We start from the raw sequence: 20964 nt of genomic DNA, 5'->3' as shown, positions 1-20964 counted from the left end.
AGAGTATTTGCAGGTAGCAGAAAATAGTTGATGTCGTTTTATTATTATTTTTACCAATGGAAATTGGGCTATGCACTTTGGGCTATTTGCACCTTTTTCGAATGTGGTTTTATACTGCTAATGGAAAATAAACTAAACAGAAATTTGATTCGATGAGTGATTCACATTTCGGGTAGTCGTAATGAAGGGTTAGACTTGCGCATGCGCATATGCAGTGTTTGGCTTTCCCCGTCCCCTCTGAACCTGACAGCCCGTTAGCTTAGCTTAGCTGCCGCTGCTCGCCGGTTGGCAATGATACAGCAAACAAGGACTCCATAGGACATACGAGTTGTGCATGACTCGGCTTTTTGACAACCAAAACACAGGCGCCATTTAGTCAGCTTTGTCAGTTGATTGCTGCTGGAGTGTAAAAATCGCCAAGTTTTGTTTTGGGGAAGAGGAGGGCGTCTGCGACGAGAGAGAGAGAGAGAGAGAGAGGAATGGACTCGGCGACTGATTTCATGCGACATAGGTTGGACAGCTCGGAAGCTTCGTAGACCACCTGACCGCAGCCAAAACTATTTACGGCTAAATCTTCTTGCTTGTAATTTGCCTTTGTCTGTGTCATGTAAAATATGCATTAAGGTACAATAACTGTTTCGTGAAAGTAGTCGTTGCCGCTGACCTAACAGGGCTTTTAAGGCTAACCAGTGGCTAGCAGAAATTCAAATCAATTTGTTCCAATCTGTGTTTTGTGAGGAGTAGCTTTTGAGTCCTAACTAGAAGGACTAGTCATTTTACAGATGGAGCTTGAGCTTCATAATCTAGCTAGCATGATAGTTGAGCGTTAACTACTCGTTAAGAGTCAAAAGCCCACCGGCCGTTTTCCAAGGATCCCCCCCAGAACCTGAACCCTCCTGGTGGCAGGGATGCACCATCAGGACTTTTGTGGAGACCCACCTCCTACTGGTAGCAGGAAAACTGTCTTTCATTACCGCAGGGGCAGCGGCGGCGGGGCACCTGCCTCCTCCACTGGTTCTGGAGTAAATGCGCTTGAAGACAGTCCCCCTGCCGGAGCCTCCTCTCCGGGACCCCATCAACAGCCCGCATCCCAAATGCCTGGAGCTCAGGTGAAGAAAAAGAGTGGCTTCCAGATAACAAGTGTCACCTCTGCTCAGATCAACGTAAGCGGCAGTAATAGTTTGGCCGACGACACCGAGAGTTACGACGACCTGGACGAGTCCCACACCGAGGACCTGTCCTCTTCTGATATACTGGACGCGTCAGTGTCCCGAGCCACAGACACCGGCGTACCGGAGAGAAGTTCATCGGACGAGACATTAAACAGTCTCCACGGCGTCGACACCCCTGGCCTTGTGTCGCCCAATGAGCCTCCGTATCCGCATTCCGGCCAGGTAGCCCAGAAGCATCCCACCATGGTGAACGGGACAGTACCCCATCATTTTTATCCGCAGCAGCAGCCCCATCAGCATCACTCTGATAACCTGGGAGGAGGTGAAACGTCATTGTCAGCACCGTTGGCTACCTCAAGCCAGCCGCTTTCCAAAACGGGGGCGACCCCATCCCAGAGGCCAGCCGTGTTGGATAGCTCCAAAGCCATAGGAGCAACAACACAAGCTGTTGTCGGACGGACAACTGCGGATGCACATCCGAGTCTCGCCTCTGTCGCCCCGCTTCCCCCGTCCGGCCAGTCGGGTTTCGACCACACCGGCGTGAGCGGACCACCGGCTTCCGTCGGTGGCGCGACAGGCCAGTCGGCCGGCGCGTCCAACACTCACTCTCAGACTACTACCGGCTCTCGTTTCAGAGTGGTCAAACTGGACACCAACTCCGAGCCCTTCCGCAAAGGAAGATGGACGTGTACGGAATATTACGAGAAGGATATTCCGCCGCCGGCGACCTCTGAGGCGCCCAAAGCCGCGGAGTCATCTGCAGAGACTGAGATCGCTAATGCGGGAGTAAGTCCGAGTCTGCCGGCTGTCCAGCCGCCTCACACGCTGCAGCCTTATCAGCTGCCGAACCAGGACTTCTCCGGTCCTCATACCATGCAGAGCCCACCGCAAGCTCCGGCCCAACCCGCCACCCTCGCCTACGTGTCACCCCAGGAAGTGGTAGGTGCAGGCCAAACTAAGATGCTCGGGGCAGCCGCGCCACAAGTGGGAATAAACCGACCCCCCTCCCTGGTGTCTCCTTACGCCGTGGAGCAGCACCAAGCTCAAGCCACGGGAGGTTACGTTCCACCTCAGCTGGGTGGTCTCCAGCCAGACTTTATCCAACCCACTGCTCCGTTCCAAACCCAGGTGCAGCCTCCCGTGGCGCACGTGAGCGTGTCACCGGGTTCAGCGCTTACGCTAAAGCCACTTGGCAGCCTGGCACAGCAGTCACCCCATCAAGGTCATGTGGCTCCATCTGGCGTGGAAAGCTCAGCGGCGCCATCTCGTCCCCTACATCCGGCCGCCCCCTACATGCCTTTGACTGCACTTCAAGCCGACCTCCAGCCCCTTCTCACCCCGGGCGGCGCCCTCTACTCAGCCTCCCTTAAAACATCTCAACTGGAAGACGCACAGAAACTTCTGTTTCAGCACCAGGGCCTGCTCGGACTTCCCAGGCTGGGCGCCGCCGGAGTCGGAGCGACGGCCGCCGACGCCGGCGTGACTGCCAGAAGCTTGGCCCACATGGGGATGTCGGTGGAGGCCAGCGCCCTTGTCGCCGCCGCCGCCGCCGCTGGCTTGAGGACTCAGCACGTTGAAGGAGAGGAGGACAGGTGAGATGAGATCTTCTTCAAATTCTTTCTCACATCGATCAAAATAGACCACCAAAAGAATCGAAATAGATCCTCCACGCCCGAGTCCACCTCGCTACTGTGTTGATGCTTTGAGACCTCAAATATTCAGACAAGCAGCGCACCATTGATGAGAAGATGAAGCTTCTAATTTGCTTCATGAGCAACTCAAATGAAGTTGAATTCAACACAGCTGTTGGTTTCCTGCTCTTTGTGGGCGCTTGCGTGTTCTGGTGGTCTGTCTGTCTTCCGCATGGGCCCTTTTAAGAATCTTTCATTCTGCTCAGTTATTTGTTTTCTTTCAAGTGGGCCGCAAGGGAGCATCTTTGATGTCAGCCTTTTTCATCCAAACACTCCGAAATTCATTTTGTTTTCTTTCGTGTGCTTGGGATTTTCCGACATTCGTCTTTGCGTGAGTAAGTTGCTTGTCTTGCTTAGCTTTTATATATCAATTTTTTTATTTTTTTGCGGTTTGGCTCCAGATTGTTTGCGTGGAACGATTGCTTTGAGCAGCAGGCATGTTGAATTTATTGGCAGCTTCCTTGATATTTTCTGGCGATTAAAAAAAACAAAACAACCAGTGTGTTTGAAAAGCAGCAGGCAAGGGTGTGCCCTGTCCTCGGAAACACTGACGTGCTTATTATGTATTGTGCCTCCATGTCGTTCTCCAAATGTCTTGGCAGGAATTTCAACCCGCAGGTGCGGATATTATTCCAAAACTGCAGCATCATGTCACAAATGTTCCAATCCTTTTTACACACGAGATGTTTGACAGCGGTTCACAGATGTATCAAGTGGTGCCTGCTGCCATCAACCACAAAAGGTCCGTTTGTCTGTCCTCAAGTGATCAAGTTTTATGAGCGGGGCAGTTTTTATTGAGTGAGTCATTGCACAAGCTGTTGTGTTGCTTTCAGTTTGTGTTTCAACACGGTGATCAAAACACTGGGCTGAACAAACCAGCTTGTGGATGTTTTGCTGCTTTAAATTCATATGAGTGTTGGGGGATCTTTTTGCATTCTTGGGATTCTCAGTTTCAAGTGGCTGAGTTCATGTTTAGTTGTCAAGCAGTGGCATCCATAGTTGTTCTTATGACCATTACTTCTTTTCAAGATACATGATGGGATGAATAAATGGTGCAGTGCAGGGGATCATTTATACTTACTACGTATTCGAACAACTCGACAAAATGGCGAGCTCGCTATTAGGCCACAATAAAAGCGAATCGTTTGATTTCCTCCACAGCCGTGTCATTCCGGGATTCGCCACACGGGGGCAGTGTCGGCCCTTCAATGCTTCCACTGTGCTTTATATAATAATCTTAACGTGGATTTTTTTTTTTTTTTTTTAGAGTTGCTGACCTAAATGTGCTTTTCTCACCACTTCCCTGCACGCAATGCGAGAACGAATCAAATTAGACTCGGGCACTCTGAAAGTGTTTCCATCTTACTGTCAAATTAGTGCTGATTGATTTTTCGAATCCTGCATGTGCTTCTTAGAAAGACTTGGCTCCTTAAATTTGGCTTTGGGTAAGTTAAGTCTAGCAAGAAAATGATGGTGGTGCTGTATTGAGGCTTCACAGATGAAGAAAAAAGCCTCCCGTGGCAACAAGATGACATTGACGTTTGCGTGGCTCCCCTTTCGGCTTCTCCTTCTTTCTTCATGTTGATGCACTCAAAGTCTTGGTGCTTTTGGATGTTAAAAAAAAAGAAAAAATCACCTCTCTCTAAAATCAAGACTTTGTTTTCTAGCATCACTTGAGAGTGATATTGTGATTCATCTGTTTTAATCTTCAATTTGCAACCATGGGAAAGTCTACTTCTTCCCAATGGGCGTGGTTCCACAAAAATGCATGAATTATTGATCCCCAATTCTTGGCATGACACGTACGCAGCTTTGTCGGTCTCCCTATAAATCGAATGTCTCCTCTTCCCTCTAAGGTGAAATCCTTGCATGGTTTCACAAAAAAATGTTCTCTCTCGCTCTCCTCTGGCCAAGCATATGGCAGCGGGCTGCTTACGTCAAACATTGCGTGCTGGTCGCACAGGCTCTCGTGCTTGAGATTTGGGCTTTTGCTTATCTGTCTTTAGTCTGCGTCTTGCCAACGGCTGAGGACGGGCTTGATCCTCCATTGCAAATGGAAGCTTCCTCCAAATTTGGTTCCTGTCCAAATGCTCATCACTTTGTGGCCCGTCATTGAATATCATCAGGACAAGTTACGGACAAGTAGACAGGGGAGAGAACTAATCACAGGGGAACACTCGTAAAAAGAGGGAGAAAAAAAAAAAAGTGGACGCCAGTGTGAGCTCCATTCTTCACCCTGGAACCATATATGGGTCAGCCCTTTATAGTGTTTTGGACGGATGGGCCTGGAATGAAAGAGTCCCATCTGGGCTTCCTATGAAGTCACGGCGTCACCGTATTGGTTGAGCCCAAGCAGCAGCGCCTTCGACGATTGGCTGGAAGTGGGCGAGATCTCCCTGAAACCGGTTTTATAGCCTTTTGTTCTGACAAACCGTGTGCTCACCCTCTTTAAAATAAACAACACACGGCAAAGGCAAAAAAAGATTCGGAATTGAATTCTTTTCAGGCAAGCTGGCTAAACTCTTGTCTTGGCTTTCGTAGTCTTTGTCCGCCCTGAACGGCCGCTGACTCGCATGGAGATGCACGTGAGGCCAATGTACGTGCACTAATGCCAAGTGACAGCGCAGCCACTGGTGCGCCCGCCGTAACTTCAATGCGGAGCCCTTTTCAACCACCGGGCTGAATGTTTCTCGATGAGTATTTGGAAAACCCGGCCTCAACTGGCTTTACCCCCCCCCCCCCCCCCCCCCAAAACTGCTTCGGGCGTTGCAGGCTTGGCGTGCGTCAACATTTCTTGAGAGCATCTTGTTGGAAACCAGCGAGCAAACGTCGGGTGGGCGGGGCTTTTCGACGATGACGCCTGCGCTAACTGGGTATGTGGTCAAAAAGGACTCGTGGCATTGGATGGATTGCTCTAATCTCTACTGACAGTTTACATAACAACACAAGGGGGAGGTGATGTGAATCCTACTGGAGTGACGTCACACTTGAGCCTCTCACCACGCTAGCAGTCTTGGATTCAGACACACGGCCGCCGTAGGGGGGTACACGCGCAGCCGCTCCTTTTCCCCCCGTCCTCCTCGTCCCGGGACTACGTCGTTGGTCAGACTCCCCCAATGCGAAGCGCCGAGGGGGGGGGTCAGGGGGGGTCGGGTCTGGAGGACGGACGGACGGAGGAGGCTTGTTTTGGGTGAGGGGTCAGGGTGGTGCCGCATGGACTTTGTGTTTTTGTTTTTACTCTGAGCATCAATGAGAGAGAAGGGGCTGACCCGGGCCGGAGGAGCGCAGGGTCGCGACGCCATGGCCGTGAAGCTTCTTTTCTGGGAGCTGGAGAAGCATCTGAAGAGGTAACGACGGAGTTCTTTTGTCGTGCGCCGGTGCCGTCGGGTGCTCTTTCGAGTTGCACCTCCCGTCGCAATGTGTCCAAAAAAAAACTCGTCAGCAAACGCAGACCCCGACCTGTCTGATCTTCTCTCTTTTGGCATGTGCAAGCCTAGGTCCCCATCTTGGTCAATGAGTGGCACAGCTGAACATGGTGTTCTGCTTTCGTGCGTGTCAGCGTCCTTCTTGCACTGCCTCTTAGTGGCCCAACAAAGCATGTCACTCACCAGCATACAATATGCAGTCAAGGCGCCCTGCCCTGTCTGCTCTCTCATGGTATTCTTGAATTTACCATCTTCATGTCAGCCCCAATTATTTGTGTGAAAAAGTCAAGTTTATTTTGAGCAATTTCTTCCGAGTGCCTCAAAGATGGCGGCCAACACCTAGTTAATGGAAAAGTAGTAGTTGGTGCCACTTGATAGTGTCATATAAGATCTTTGCACGTCGTGGAGGAGCCTGGGTTGTTAGCAGATAAAGAAGCAGGCTCTGATGGGAGTATGTGCTTTAACTGGATCCTCCAATCAACTCTTTGTGCTGTTTTATCAAAAGTGTTACTACAGTGAGAGCATCAGTCCTAATAACCAGTCATTGATGCAGAAGCACCTGCAGTGATTTGATTCTTGGGAAATTAATTGTGTAAGTCAATCACAGATTGTTTGGTTTCAATTTCGTCCATATTTGTACGGCTTTAACGTTTCCAATGAATGAGCAACTGTGAGGTCATTTTCAGTCAACAGCAAGTGTCACCTGAGATGGATGTGTTTGATTGGATGCTGGATTTATATTCCACAAATGCGATATGAATCAAAATGGGGATGCATACAACAGATTACTGTCAACAAAACTTTTGATTCATGACACTTTACCAAACAATTTGATTCCTTTACACTCTAATGCTCTTTAGGTTTACAACACAGCGCCCAAAATGTGTAACAAGAAAATGTTTCGAAGAGGGCACTAACTGATGAATGGCTTTTCACTTTCTTTCAACGGGAATAATTGATGTGCCATATTTAATTAAATTATGAGCAAGACTGACCAGAAGGTGGCGACATTTTCTCGAAATGTGTCTTTTCAACTGGCGAATCAATCAAAAGTACGATTCGTCCCAATATTCGGCTCTTATAACTGGTGTCGGTATCTTTATTAGATGTCCTGCGTAAAATTCTGCATTTGGGAATCTTTTCCCCAAACTGAGACTGCCGCGAATATGGTCATGCAAATGAGCCTTGCTTCCAGCCAATCAGGTGGCTGCTAGCGCCCCCCCCCCCCCCCCCTCCGCACGCATTTTGTGGCCCTCCCTCTCTCGCTTCACCTCAGTCTTTGTGCTCATTCGGCGGCGGCGGAGCTGCAGAATGCGCTCCGGTTTGACGCTTGTTCCGCCGGACGTCTTGTGAGCCGAGCCGGGGTGGCGCGTTGATGGAGCGGATAGCATGAATTCGCAGTGTTACACGGTGGCGATGGACCTTGGCGTTTGCCAACTGCGCAATTTCTCCATCTCGTTTCTGTCCTCCGTACTCGGCAAGGAGAGCGCGTCGGTCAGGCTTGATAGGAGGTAGGTCATGATTCTTTTTGCGCCAAAACCAAACGGGAGCACTTTGCGTGCGCTTTTTTTTTTTTTTTTTTTGTCGCGTTACCTGCCGCAACAATCGGCCGGCCCCGTCTCGCGTGCTACTTTGAGAGCAATCCAGTATGTTAACGAATGTGCTTTGAATGATGTTTCAGCTCTTCGGGTGCAAGTGTCGTGGCCATTGACAACAAGATTGAGCAAGCGATGGTAAGTAGTTGTCCTCATCCGCACTGAGCTTCCACTGGCGTTACGTAATGCCGAGGCAGGTCCGGCCATTTGTTTCCTCCTCGTGTTTTTTGCGATATGATTTTGGGGGTAGTTAAATAACCGGGACGGATTATTTAGAAGAGTTATTTTGAATAAACCTCGCCGCCTTCGTACGGAAAGGGCGTCAAAAGTCAAGAAGGAAAAAACTTGTTTGAAAAAGCCTCGTCCATAAATCGGGATGAAGAATAAAATTGTGGCCGTGCACTGTCACGATTTGGACAGATGATGTGGGCCAAGATGAGATTCACACGCTATATCCCCTCCTCCCACATCTCCATCCCATCCCATCCTCTCCTCAGCAGCATGTTGCTAGGCAGGCAGCGGCCTCCCCTCCTGTCTGTATAAATAACTCGGCCAGCGATTGGCTCCTCCCACTCGGCGCGGGGACATTTTGTTCCGTGGCTGCACAAAGAAGAAGGGATGCTCAGATTAAAACGTGTTAATCCCCCTTTCACCCATCGTCATCATCTCCTTGACGCCGGCTTGCGTACGGCGTCCCGGGTCAAGCTCGCTCGGGATGTTGCGAGACGTAGCCGAGTCGAGGCCGGCAATTTTTACAAGTTCAAAAGTTGCCAGTGGAATTAATAGAAGGTAAACTAGGTTTTGTGAAATGGAGGCCTGCCTGGCTCTTAGGGAATGTAAATATCCGTCCATCCATCCATCCATCCATCCATCCATCCATCCATCCATCCATCCGTTGGGTGGCGCGTGCATTATTGTTCACTTTTGAATGAGTCAAGATCCAATGAAAGAATTCATTGTTCAATAGATTGTTCAAAATGGGATTAGTTTCTAATGTCAGGCATATTCTCCATGGATATCTTCTCAGGTGTCACCGTGAGAATGAATTTGTACAATCTCCAAGTCACGGGCTGAGGTTGTTTTAACAAGTTCCCCCCCCCCTTCCCCCTCCCTCCTTCTCTCAGGACCTGGTGAAGAGTCACCTGATGTACGCCGTGCGCGAGGAGGTGGAGGTGCTCAAGGAGCAAATCAAGGAGCTGATGGAGCGCAACACTCAACTGGAGCAAGAGAACAACCTTCTCAAGACCCTGGCCAGCCCCGAGCAGATGGCTCAGTTCCAGGCCCAGGTCCAGACGGGCGGCTCCCCCACCGGCACGGCTCTGCCGCCTCAGGTCCCGAGCTCTGCGGGAAGCGCGCAAGCCCTCCCCTCTGCGCAGAACTCCGGCTCGTCCGCCTGAAGAGAAAGGATCTCCGTACCGTGAGCCGCCACCGACTATGCCACCATCCCGAGGATCCCCGTCAAGTTTTTTTGTTTTTTTGTCGCACATTAATTTATTCTGCCTTGTCTCGTGACTTTTACCTGCTTAGACAATCACAGTTGTCATGGGCATGAATTGAAGCCCAGTCAGTGTGGAACATGTGCCAACGTCAGCCCTCCACACATTCCATTTTTTTTCCCCCCCACATGCACATGTTGCTGCTAACGTTAGATGAACTTTACTGGAGGACTAGCAACCCCCCCGCGGCCCCCCCCTCGTCATTTCGAGTCGTGATGCTCCGGGATGGACTGCATTACGTGTGTTAGTGGCACTTGACTTTGTACTCGGAGGGCTCGGTGTTATTCTCTGGTGTCACGTTTCCGCTGCCCCCCCCCCCCCCCCCATCCCCTCCCCTGTTGGAAGAGGAGTTGAATATTTATGCAGGGAATTCAATGTTGTTGTTTTTATAGGGTAAAGCGGGGAAGGGTTCAGTTTTACTTTGTGTTTGCTCTGGTCCATGTCATTTAATGTCCCGGTGATGTACAAAAGAGGAATAACGGAGAAGGAGACCATCGGACTGCTAAAACACATGTCCACTTGTGCAAAGTGCCTGGTTTCTAACCATAGATACATATATCGTCTCTTTTCAGTTGATGTAAATATATATATCTATCTATGGTTTGCCAGGTTCTGCTGTGATGTCAGCTACTCAGGACGGGAACAGATGAGGATGGTTGACCTCTGCGCTGAACACTGTCTCTCCTGCCTGCGGTGACTGTATTGTCACTTTGCAATAGCGACTGTTTCTCTTTGCCGATATTTGTCTCTTACATTGTTTTTATGAAGCGATGGAGGACGTTTTACTTTCTTTTTTTGTGCAGCCAAGCATTTGTGTTGCTGCCCGGACTCAGAGGACACACACACACACACACACACACATACTTGGCAAATGGAGCAATGCCTCGTCGAAAATATGTCAATGTTTTGTGCATGTTCCTCAGCCCATCACAAATGTGACGTAACAATTTGCACTAGACAGTTGCACCTCAAATAAAAGTGAAAACAAGGAAAAAAAATGGACTGTCTTTGTTCTTTCCTGGAAATACAATCAAACAAGCCAAAACGCAGATTTTAGTTGCTGAATGCACCATGCCATGCTAAAAAATACATTCATCATGTGTTCAAAGCATTTTTGGAAGTTACCTTGTACTTTATTTGGTCAATTTCACTTTGTCAAAAGGGGGATGAATTTAATCCATTTTGAAATAAAGCAACATGAATGGACAGATATTTAAAATGGCATATTATCATCATTTATGTATTCATTCTTTTATTTTTAATATTAGTATTATTATTGTCTTTAGTCCAATTTCTTTGTCCCGGACGCTTCTGGTCCTTTTTACGCATGCGCATCACACACCATGATGATGATGATGATGAGTCCGCAGCTCTGCGATTGGCTCCATAGGAACAAGCCTCCGTTAGCCACGCCCCCAGCTCGCTCAATGTCACGTGGACCATGCACGCTTATTTCCGGAGCGGAAGCGGGAGCGCGCCTCAGCACGCGATGACGACATGTTTAGAGTAGACCGCTCGGTGCTCATTCCATTGCACACTTACGATTTGATTTGATCTATCTGGACATAATTCAAAGCCTACTGTCATTTACATTTGATAATAATGTGAGGAAAAGGACAGTGATGCAAGCAAGGCTGCTCCGCATTTTAATATCCAAGTAGAAATTTTTTTTGTCAACATCGGAATAGAAGATGATTCAAATTCCAAGCGGCCTGTGCTAAGCAATCTAGCGTTGCTGACACAGACTCTTGTCTCCATCTTGGTCCAGCTGGCACTTTCGCAAATCCCATTTCATTGTTTTCTTCAAGTGTGCTGCAAGCGAGCTATCGCACGTGGATTATCCCCCGCTAATGCTCCAGACACAAATAACAAGGCGTGGAATTGACAACTGAACATATTTGACATTTCGGAAAACCTCATTGTTTTAGTTGCCGTTAGTTGGAGTAAATAAGATCTTATTTTTCCACATCATTTCCACACCTGATCATCTCTGGTTGACAATCATTGATTTATGATGTATTCCCAGACAAATGAAGATGTTCTCCCCAAAATCAGCTTATCATCGCCTGGCCCCGACCTCCTGCTATGCACTTGACAATGCTGAGCGAGCAGGTGGCTTTTCCGATTCCAGCCAAGACAGATAATCCCGACCCCGGGTCAGCGCATCGCCAACGTGCTCCATATTTGCGCACACACGGGAACAACAATGCTGCAAAATACACACACAAAGTCCAAATCATCCTTCAAGCCATTGATCCTCTTTTCTCAATGGCTCTGCCTTGGTCAAGTACGGAGGAAGCCTTTGTTTACTCATATCACGCCATTCCGGAAGGACGATAAAGTCGATAGCCATTATCGTTAAGGACAGCGAATGCTGAGTCACTAGAGGGATGGCATGCAAAATTAGCATAACGAGGATGTCAAGGTCAGCTCAGAAGCGTGACACTAATTCAATCCACTTGATCACGTGTGCCATTTTTGGGGCCAAGCGCTTGCTAACGAGTCCATCCGCCCGTGCCGTGCAAAAGCGTGCGGAAGAGACCCGTGACCGTAAATACGCTGAGTTGCCGAGAGCTTGAAAAAAAAAAATCTCCTTCCTCGGCGTCCGCTCACGCAGGAACAAAGTCTAGACTTCACCATCTCCAAAATAGCCTAACCTCCACTCAGGTGTCAGTCTTGCTGGAAAAGCCAGGAGTAAATTGATGACTCATCATTCTTCTGTCTGCCTGCACTTTGTGACATGAGAAGTTGCAAAGCCTGTCAGAGAAAGCAACCTCCCTCCGACTTATTTGCCGGGAGGAAGAAAAAAAAGCGTGTGCTTTGTGGCGAGATCATTTGACACAAGCGAGTGAAAACAAACGCTGACTTTCCCCAAATGTTCTGTTCTGGAATCATCTCTCAACTCCACAGACAGACAAACAAGCCTGCTCTCAATCGATTACTTTTGCCGTTTGACTGGTTGAACGACTCACTCTAAACCCTGATCATGAAAAAAATAAAAATAAAAAGCCTTCTTCTGTCTTTGAATCCTTCCTGTCCTTGAACAACCGTCTGGCCTGTGAATATAAACATTGGCTTCATGAGGTCACCTTTCACTGCTTCCTGTTTGTCAGCTATTTTTGTGTCAGTGGGATAAATAAGTCAACAAGGATATCGAAACGTCACCACCACATTTTGGAGCTGGCAATTTAGATTCTACGTGGCTGGAAATTGGCGGTCGTCAATGTGAAATTGAAAAATCAGGAGTTTGACAAGCAAATATTGAAAGAATGAAGTCTGACCAAAAAAGAAATAAATAATTCAGCAATTGGTCCTAAAAATACTTCCTTGACCTTGTGGAGGTTTATTAAATCTTGATGAGTCTTTCAATCAGAAGCGCACAATGTAGGACGGTTGATCAACACATGCTGAGTCAATAATTAGGTCAACACCACTGTAGACAATGTAATATGGCAATGCCCACCCGACCCCCCCCCCCCATGAGCACTCACACTTAAAGCTTTGACAAGCACAGGATGTTCCAGCCCAATCTGGACTCACACACAAACACTCATCCGACTTGTGTTTGCAGGCCTGGATTACACACGAGCCGGAAAAGCACACGCACGATTGTATTTTTAGAAATATTACTTTTGCATGCTTTGTGAGGCAAGAATTTGAATGACATGTCATTTGTGTCAAGTTTAAAAAGAAAAAAAAAGAATATAGCATCAGTGTTTTCTGAAAAAATTGGGATGTTTTGCATACCCACAGAGATATCATTGCCCCCCCCAAGAAAAAAAAAACATCCTAGCTCCGCCAGTGACTGCGACATTTGCGATGTGTGATGACAATGAGCTGTTAATAAAACAACAACATCCCAAAGTTGTCACACTTTCATGCACCCCAAATCCCATCAATGCAAAATATTCGGACTCAAGGCGCAATGCAGACCCAGATTGATGCCTCAAATTCATTCATTGTTCTCTCAGTCAGTCAGCCAGGCAGGCAGGAAACAAGCTTTTTTTTTTTTTTGCTTGCTCGCTAGCTTGTGACAATCCAGGAGGTAATGCTCCTCCCACTGGCTGTCCTACTTTTTGACATGATCCAATTCCTAGCTTGTATTTTGTAGCATGAAAGTGTTGTCTGTTCCTTCCATCCGAGCTTTGGCTGTTTTGTTTGCTCCTAAATGACAACAGTCCTTCCTGTCTATTTCCAATTGGAGAATGTTGGAGCTCACCTTTTAATGATGCATGTTGGTTGTCAGGTTGTTTTTTTTGGGCTCCATTTCTTGATTTCTCTCATGGCCATCGTGAGTCAGCAGAAGGGAAAATGCGCTATGACTCACATAATTATAGTTGTTATGTAAGAAAGCTCTCTTGTTGGTTCTCAGGTGAGGCCTTGGCAGGCTGCAAGCAGGCCTAACAATTAAGTCCAGTGCTTAGCGTAGCGTAGCGAAGCTGCCCGCACCCATTGGAAAAATCCAGCTGATGCGGTTTCCGGCCATAAAAGCAACACCAACCCTGGTTGACTGGGAAGGTCAGCGGCGGGATTAACCAAAATAATAGGAACTCATTCACTGCCAGACCGGTTGAAATGGATGATTGACGTCTCTAGCTGTCAATGGCAGGGAATGAATTCATTCAAGTTACCAAGCACAATGTTGAACGTATCTGGTTGAAATTGTGCTACTGGCGGAAAGGCGGGTTGGGCCTGCCTGGGTTGTGGAGTGGGATGGTGCCGCTTTAATGAGGGCGAGCCAAGCAGCGGCACGGTATTGCTAGCAGCTGGATGCACTCCAACAATGCGGCAGAAAGGAATTTTTTTTTCTTCTAGATATTAAAAAGTGGCACTTGGATTATTTCTTCACACAAGTGGCTCATTGACTGTCCTATTAAAACTGCAGGTGCACAAGAATAGATCATTTATTGTGAGATGATCTGGATTCAAATGTGTCCCTCTCTGATAACTAGCATGAAATGTGCATTCAAGTAGCGCTGAAACTTTCTTGTATTTGGACTGAACAAAGAAGCCATATAACTAACAATTGCAATTTGTTTTTTGGCGATCTGCTCGACGTGGCACAATCTTGTTTGGCTGCATGGGACTGTCACTTCGCCTCGGACCAGGCGAGCCATTGAGGCGGAAGCTGGAACACTGTGTACAAAAAACATATCGACAGTTGAAGCTGCTTTTGTTTGGACTGCTGGGCTTGCTTGAGATGAGATGAGATGAGATGAGATGATGCTCACTCAGAGACGAAATGGATTCTGGCCTTGTTGATGTCAAAGAAAATTCGGCAAATATATCTTGTAGCTATTTAAACGCGATCGAATATTAGTCACGTTTGGACCGTATTAGATGATGCATTTATTTGACATTACTGCCCTCTGCTGGTTGGTTGTAGTAACAACTCGTGCCAAATTGGATTTAGCACTGAGCAGAGTCATTGGACGGACGATCCCAGCTGCTTTTGAAGCTCAGCTTTCCGTCTCTCCATGTGCTTGATGTCTCTGGACATTAGCCTGCATAGATTAGGGACAGATTGGTGAAACTACAACATACAGGCAAAACAAAAATGGCGGTTCCAAACAATATCACAATGAAATGCTGGATGAAGTCTTTACCTTGCCTTGCTGATTTGACAGTGAAGGTGCTTGCTGATGGCGTCAAAGCGCTTGCTTTGGACCTAAGACAAGACATTGAATACATTGAATAGCTTTGAATGTTTCTTTTGGCCCTACCTCAATGTCTTGCTTGATCTGAGCATGGGTCTCCAACTCTTTCTGAAGACTTTCCCTTTTCTGCGCTATATTTTTCATCATCTCTTCAGTCTCCACTCTCAACGCAGCAATCTCTCTCTGTAAGGATCAAATGCAGCTTTTTGTACAGCTGTGTGGAAATAAACCCAAATGTACACATTTACCTTTGCCGATTGGACATTGACTCCGTGTGGATTTTTTAAATCCTCCTTCAGCTCCTCCTTGGCCTTCCTCAGTTTCTGGACAAGTGTCCTCTTCTCTTTGGAAGTATCAGTCTGGCCCACCACACGCAGAACCGCCCGCCTGTGGCCCTCCATCTTTTTTCGATAAATGTCAAACTGAGCCCGTTGTATGCAGGCCTTCTCCTCCTCCTGTTTGATTTGCTCCAGGAGTTTGGTGTTTTCCACTGTGATGGAGGCACATTGGTCACGTCCGGCCTGCATCTTCTGCTCGAAATGTATCATGTCATCCTCCATGATAAGGAGGTCCCTTGCTGTATGTCTCAGCTTCTTCTCAGCCTCATCGCTTTTCTTCTGCACATCCAATAGAGTCACCTGATAAAATCCAGATATATTCTTTCATTCATTGCAAGTAAAATGAATTAATTTAATGATCATGATTGACTGAAAACAAAAGTAAAAAAAAATACAAAAATGATGATTTATTTTCAAAAGTTGAACCTGTAGGGAGTTGAGAGTCTCTTTTTCTTTTTGTAGGATTTCAGTCTCTATGATGTTTTGTTGGTTAATATTGTCCAGGACTTGGTCTACTGACAATTGACTCTGAACTCCTGAAAGTTAGATCGGAACAAAGTATTCATTTCTTGGTCAATGAAAACATAGACGTGCTGTTCATAAAAGGAACAATATCAAATTTAGCATTATGATTAGAGGGTTAAATGAATGCTAGAGCTAGTAGATAGCGATGCTAACATTGAAAAATGACTTCTTTTTTAAAGAAGACAGAATATTGATTAAATGTCTCAAAATGTGTGTATTATTACTTTGTATTTGATCCCATACCTGTACAGGTGGGAGGATTTGACATTTTATCATCAGCTAGGTGTGTTTTTATTCTCAAGGGCCCAAAATTGCCGGTGAAACTACGTCCGCGGTAAAACTACAGCTCCCATACTGCTTTGCGGTGGCAATGACCTTTCATTTGCCAAACTACTTCCGGGTTTCCAATGCCATGTTTCTGTTTGTTATTGAAGCTGACCGTATTGCTGTTGTATTGCTTTCATGTGCGTTAAAAAAAATATATACTGCCAAATGTTTTCTCGGAGTTTGTACCGTGTACCCCGCGTAGTTTACAACAAGCTTAAAAGAGAACGACGGAAGACAATCTCAAAAGACACAGTGACAATTATAAAAGCACAACGCCATGATGGTACATTGGAGACAAGGCGCTTCTTTCATGGCGATGTGGGGGGCTTGTACGAAAACCAATCTGTTCAAACTTATGTCCGACACCTCATGGACTACCACAAAGCCCTTGACCAGAAGTTGCACCGCTCAAACGTGAGCGAAGCTGACAGGAAATTGATGGTGAAGAAGTATACTGAGCTGCTACCTTTGGCAAATGTCTTTTACAATGTTGAACAAGCGGTTAAAGATCTTGATGAAGTTCGCTCCATTTTGCATTGTAAGTCGACCCCCCCTCCCCCTTTGACAGTTTTCATTAACATGTATGCCTCAGTGGCAAATGTACCTTTTAGACTACATTCTCTTCTTCCCTATGACTGCAGCCCCGGTTGGGTCCAAAGATGAAGAAGCAGAACAGTTTGCTCAGCTGCTGAAAGAAGAGGAAGCTCTCATCGCAGACAAGATTTCAGTCTTAAAGGAAGAGGTACAGTAGGCACGCATCGGCACAAGCCTGATCAATGATACTACTGTCGAATATTTGATGCGCTTTTGCTCTCTAGTTAATCAAAGCTCTCTTGCCGACTGATCCTCTGGACTCTAGTAACGTATTACTGGAAGTCGTTTCAGGACGAACAACTGGAGGTTTGTGAATTCAATGATGGCTCAGTTGTATCTGTTTCAATTCAACATTTTATTTATTTTTTTTGCAGGTGATATATGTCAGCAATTCACCCGAGAAATGTTTGACATGTACCGAGGTTTTGCCGCTTACAAGAAGTGGCATTTTGAGATGTTGAATTACACTCCGGCAGAATACGGTGTGTTTACTATTTGCTGTATATATTCCGCGTGCTGAGATACACCGAAGAACTTTTTCCTCATGTCCTCAGGTGGTTTGCATCACGCGGCCGCACAGATAGCCGGGGAGAACGTGTATCGACATCTGAAGCATGAGGGGGGGACACATCGGGTGCAGAGGATTCCCGAGGTGGGCCTTTCCTCCCGGATGCAGCGCATCCACACGGGAACCATGACCGTCATCATCCTGCCTCAGCCCGTTGAGGTAACTCCTCAGTCGCTCTCAATTTCAGCGGCTTCGTGACCACGGCTTGATCTTAACGCTAACGCGCGCTCCAGGTCGACGTCAGCGTGGACCCGAACGAGCTGCGCGTGGATACCTTCAGGTCTCGAGGAGCCGGGGGTCAAAGTGTCAATACCACCGATAGCGCGGTGCGCATCGTTCACCTTCCTTCGGGTACGACATTACGACGACTGCCGAGCTTCTCCGGACTCCTGGTGTCATTGTAGTATTTCGTCTCCAGGTATCACAGCAGAGTGTCAGCAGACCCGCTCTCAACTGAAGAACAGAGAAACCGCCATGCGTGTGCTGAAGGCCCGCCTCTACCAGAGCATGATGAGTAAAGAGACCGAGCAGAAGAATATGGCACGGAAGCAGCAGGCAAGCTAACTCCATTTTTCATTCGGGCTCCGTCGGGATAAATGAACTTCATTCGTTGTCTCCGCGGCAGGTGGGAACACGCTCGCAGTCCGAGAGGATCCGGACTTACAACTTCAGCCAGGATCGTGTCACGGACCACCGCAGTGGCTACATTTGCAGGGACATTAAGGTTAGCGCCAGACTTTAAAAAAAAAAAAAAAAGTCGGTCATGTTTCTACATGTTCTCCACATCCACGTCAGGAGTTCATGCGGGGGGGCGAGGCGCTGGATGATCTCATCGCTGCCGTATTGGAAGAGGCAGAAAGGGAGGCGCTTCTGGACCTGGTGGCCAACAGCAGAAGCAGTGCCTATTCTTCTGCAGACTGACCCACGACGCCGCAACTTGCTGTCCAAGTCGCCTTTCAACAATATGGAAAAAGCGAGACGTGCTGTGTCGTCACACTGCATGGCAGGTCTTGCTTGTAAAAATATTTGCAGTTTACTGTACGCTGACTATGCCTGTGATTAAATTATTTTCTCTAAAATAATGTGATGAAATGATTATCCTGGTAAGAAAAGGTTAAAATTCATATTTGTGTAAAAGGTGTCTTGTTTATTATTAACTTTGTACAACTGGTCACAGCTGATCTGTACATCTTCAAATGAAAGTGAGCTGCATAAGCGGAATGTGGCTAGTCATCATTGTCTCTCTGTCGAAAGCTTCTGGATTTTCCGTTGTGCGTTTTGCTTTTCTTGAAAGAAGTGCTTCCGCCTTCCATTCCCAGTGATGTGATGATGCGCTCCTTGAACTTGGGTTTGGGTTCCGGCGGCAACTCTGCCACTACAATCTCCTCGTCTACTTTGGGCAACTGTAAATCCACGTTGGCGCTGGAAGAGAAAAGAAGAACAGAGACAAGGTACTGAAACGATTCATGTCAAAAAGTCAAACAGGTCCAGCTGGCGCAATTCTGAACGGCACACGTACTATGGATCCTTCTCCTCCTTGATCCGTTCCCAAGCTCCGTAAGGGTTCTGCGATTTTGCCCTCTTTGCTTTTGTCACCTCTTCTTTTATTCCTAGGGGTTCACTTTGGATTTCCTCTTGTTTCTCCTCCTTGACACCTTCTTGAAGCATATTGTTGCTTGTTTGGTCATCTCCTCCTTCTGCTTTCCTTTTCTGAAATAGCCCATCAGGAAATTTGACCATAAGAGTGAGACAAATTGAATGTTCTTCATGGCTATTGTTCTTACCCTCAAGTTATCTTCTGGGACAACGGACGGGAAGCTGGGTTTTTCAGTAGCTTCTTGGCTCTGCGACAACTTACAGTTGTCTTCGTCTCCAGCGAGTTCCTCCTGAAGTGTTTTGTCACTGGCGGATGCTAAGCTGGATTCGGGACTTTCATTGGGGGTGGAGTCTTTTGGCTTTTCCCATCTGGACTCTTGAGAGGTGAGACAAATGAGATGAAAATGAACTGACCGTTTGCTATGGCAGTAAAACAGAATAGAAAAGTGAGTTCCTATCCAATCTACAACCTCCTGTTTGTGTGTTGTACCAATATCCATATCCTTCAGGGCTGACACTTTCCATCCAAACACTACCTGAAGCGCTCTAGGAAAAATAAATTACACAGCAATCACATCAAATTGCATTTATAAAGAATGTTGAAGCAAAACATAAAACCTTCAGCACCTTGTTTGAGCTGCTCCGGTAGCCTTTGGGTTTGTCCCACTGAGAGTCTGCGGCAGGCAAAATCAATCAATCAATCAATCAATCAATCAATCAATCAATCAATCAATCAATCAATCGGCAAAGTGACAGAAAAAAAAGACCTCTGATCATGCTCACCTCCAGTTATGGTGTTGTAATAGTATTTGTGTCCATCATCTGTCTGTACTTCAACCCAACACAGATTGGTTTGCTCCCTTGATGACTTTTTTGGTTTCTCTGTGTTTTTTTGATATTTTTTCCAGTGTGGTGGTGGCTCACACAATACTATGGGAGGTGCTTTAGGCTTTGGCAATACTGCGGCTGAGGCACAAGGACCTGAAACAAGAAAACATTTTTTTTTTCAAACATGTTTTATATGGAGCTGATATTTTCAGCCTAATTCCACACACAGTTACCTGACTCGATTTCCAGTCTTTTCAGGTCTTCCTCATATGCCTTCAGTGCGGCCTCCTCCATCGCTGCAAACTGTTTGGACTTACGGTTTTCTTGCTTCGCTTGTTGGACACTCTTCTTTTTAATCTACAAGCACAGAAAGTTCATGTCAGACTTCTCAGTTTGGTTCTTAAATCTTCTGCCAGCGATGATGGAGATGTCAAAAGTCTCATTTTTTATAGCTGCTGGTATGACACAAATGTCACTTATAGATTCAGCAACCGTTCAAATACAAAAGCCAAATAGAATACCTCGGAAATTTTGGCTGCCACATTTTCTTTGTGATTCTTCCCTCTTTCGTGAAATTCAATGCTCTGCAATGGAAAAGAAACATGAAGACTTGAGAGCATCTCATGGACACTGTCCTCGGCCATACACAAATAAAATGAAGATCACTCACGGGTTTATTGTCGGCAATCCAACACTTGCAGTATTGGCAGAATTTCCTCGGTTGTGACTTCCAGTAGTCAGCCCTGAAAGGGAAGGAAAAGGATAAACACACTTCGCTTCAATGTAGCCTTGACAAGCTATGTGGCTAATTGCAAGAATAGAAAGAGAAGAAGCCTAGTCCTAGATTATTTCTACCATCCACGTTGAATATTAGACAGTTGATACTCACATTGTCGTATTTGAGTGTGACTGGAAGGCAGGAATGAGTTAAAACAAAGAAAACGACACTTGTGCTCTACACATTTGAACAACACTGTCCATTGCTGATGACGTCAGCACACGGCGCCGGTACCCTCCTACACGGTCACGGTATAGCTCGATATATGTACCTGCTTGTGATATTACACAAACAAATCGGTAAGTGGGTACAGCTTAAAAGAAGAAATTCAAAATCAATGATCAATTTTCTTTACTTTATGAGACAAAATGATT

At 46.7% G+C, this 20964-nt stretch overlaps 4 protein-coding genes across 9 annotated transcripts; 2 read left to right on the top strand and 2 right to left on the bottom strand.

The window, feature by feature from the left end:
• The first annotated feature begins 183 nt into the window (after positions 1-183).
• Positions 184-10560, top strand: LOC147063000 (TSC22 domain family protein 1). Its single transcript, XM_085921495.1, has 3 exons — positions 184-2764; positions 7970-8021; positions 9008-10560. The coding sequence occupies exons 1-3, from the start codon at positions 909-911 to the stop codon at positions 9278-9280; spliced, it is 2181 nt and encodes a 726-aa protein (XP_085777621.1). The 5' UTR covers positions 184-908; the 3' UTR covers positions 9281-10560.
• Positions 10561-14252: 3692 nt separating this feature from the next.
• ccdc122 (coiled-coil domain containing 122) lies at positions 14253-16933 on the bottom strand. Of its 6 annotated transcripts, XR_015065826.1 has the most exons (7): positions 16124-16226; positions 15801-15910; positions 15285-15674; positions 15103-15219; positions 14986-15047; positions 14746-14883; positions 14253-14515 (listed from the first exon to the last, which is right to left on the bottom strand). XR_015065826.1 is itself a non-coding variant. In XM_085909611.1 (6 exons), the coding sequence occupies exons 3-6, from the start codon at positions 15594-15596 to the stop codon at positions 14805-14807; spliced, it is 570 nt and encodes a 189-aa protein (XP_085765737.1). In that variant the 5' UTR covers positions 15597-15674; positions 15801-15910; positions 16831-16933; the 3' UTR covers positions 14253-14804. The 6 variants fall into 6 exon arrangements, 5 of the variants coding, with proteins under 5 accessions (XP_085765737.1, XP_085765696.1, XP_085765718.1 ...); XM_085909611.1 differs by lacking the exon at positions 16124-16226 and adding an exon at positions 16831-16933 and having other exon boundaries at positions 14253-14883; XM_085909570.1 differs by having other exon boundaries at positions 14253-14883.
• mtrf1 (mitochondrial translational release factor 1) lies at positions 16270-18586 on the top strand. The gene is made up of 9 exons (XM_085909523.1): positions 16270-16764; positions 16868-16968; positions 17045-17126; positions 17195-17302; positions 17375-17547; positions 17622-17739; positions 17807-17943; positions 18014-18112; positions 18184-18586. Exons 1-9 carry the CDS (start codon positions 16362-16364, stop codon positions 18307-18309), a joined length of 1347 nt encoding a protein of 448 aa, XP_085765649.1. The 5' UTR covers positions 16270-16361; the 3' UTR covers positions 18310-18586.
• On the bottom strand, positions 18515-20850 carry wbp4 (WW domain binding protein 4). Its single transcript, XM_085909537.1, has 10 exons — positions 20702-20850; positions 20483-20555; positions 20334-20396; positions 20046-20169; positions 19768-19965; positions 19612-19658; positions 19455-19530; positions 19173-19360; positions 18908-19098; positions 18515-18810 (listed from the first exon to the last, which is right to left on the bottom strand). Coding segments are annotated over exons 1-10 (1158 nt in total). The 5' UTR covers positions 20704-20850; the 3' UTR covers positions 18515-18614.
• Between the last annotated feature and the right edge of the window lie 114 nt (positions 20851-20964).

Source organism: Syngnathus leptorhynchus, chromosome 1, assembly GCF_054491065.1.
Source record: "Syngnathus leptorhynchus isolate UIUO chromosome 1, UIUO_Slep, whole genome shotgun sequence".
Lineage (NCBI taxonomy): Eukaryota > Metazoa > Chordata > Actinopteri > Syngnathiformes > Syngnathidae > Syngnathus > Syngnathus leptorhynchus.
This window is presented reverse-complemented; position numbering and strand designations above follow the sequence as displayed.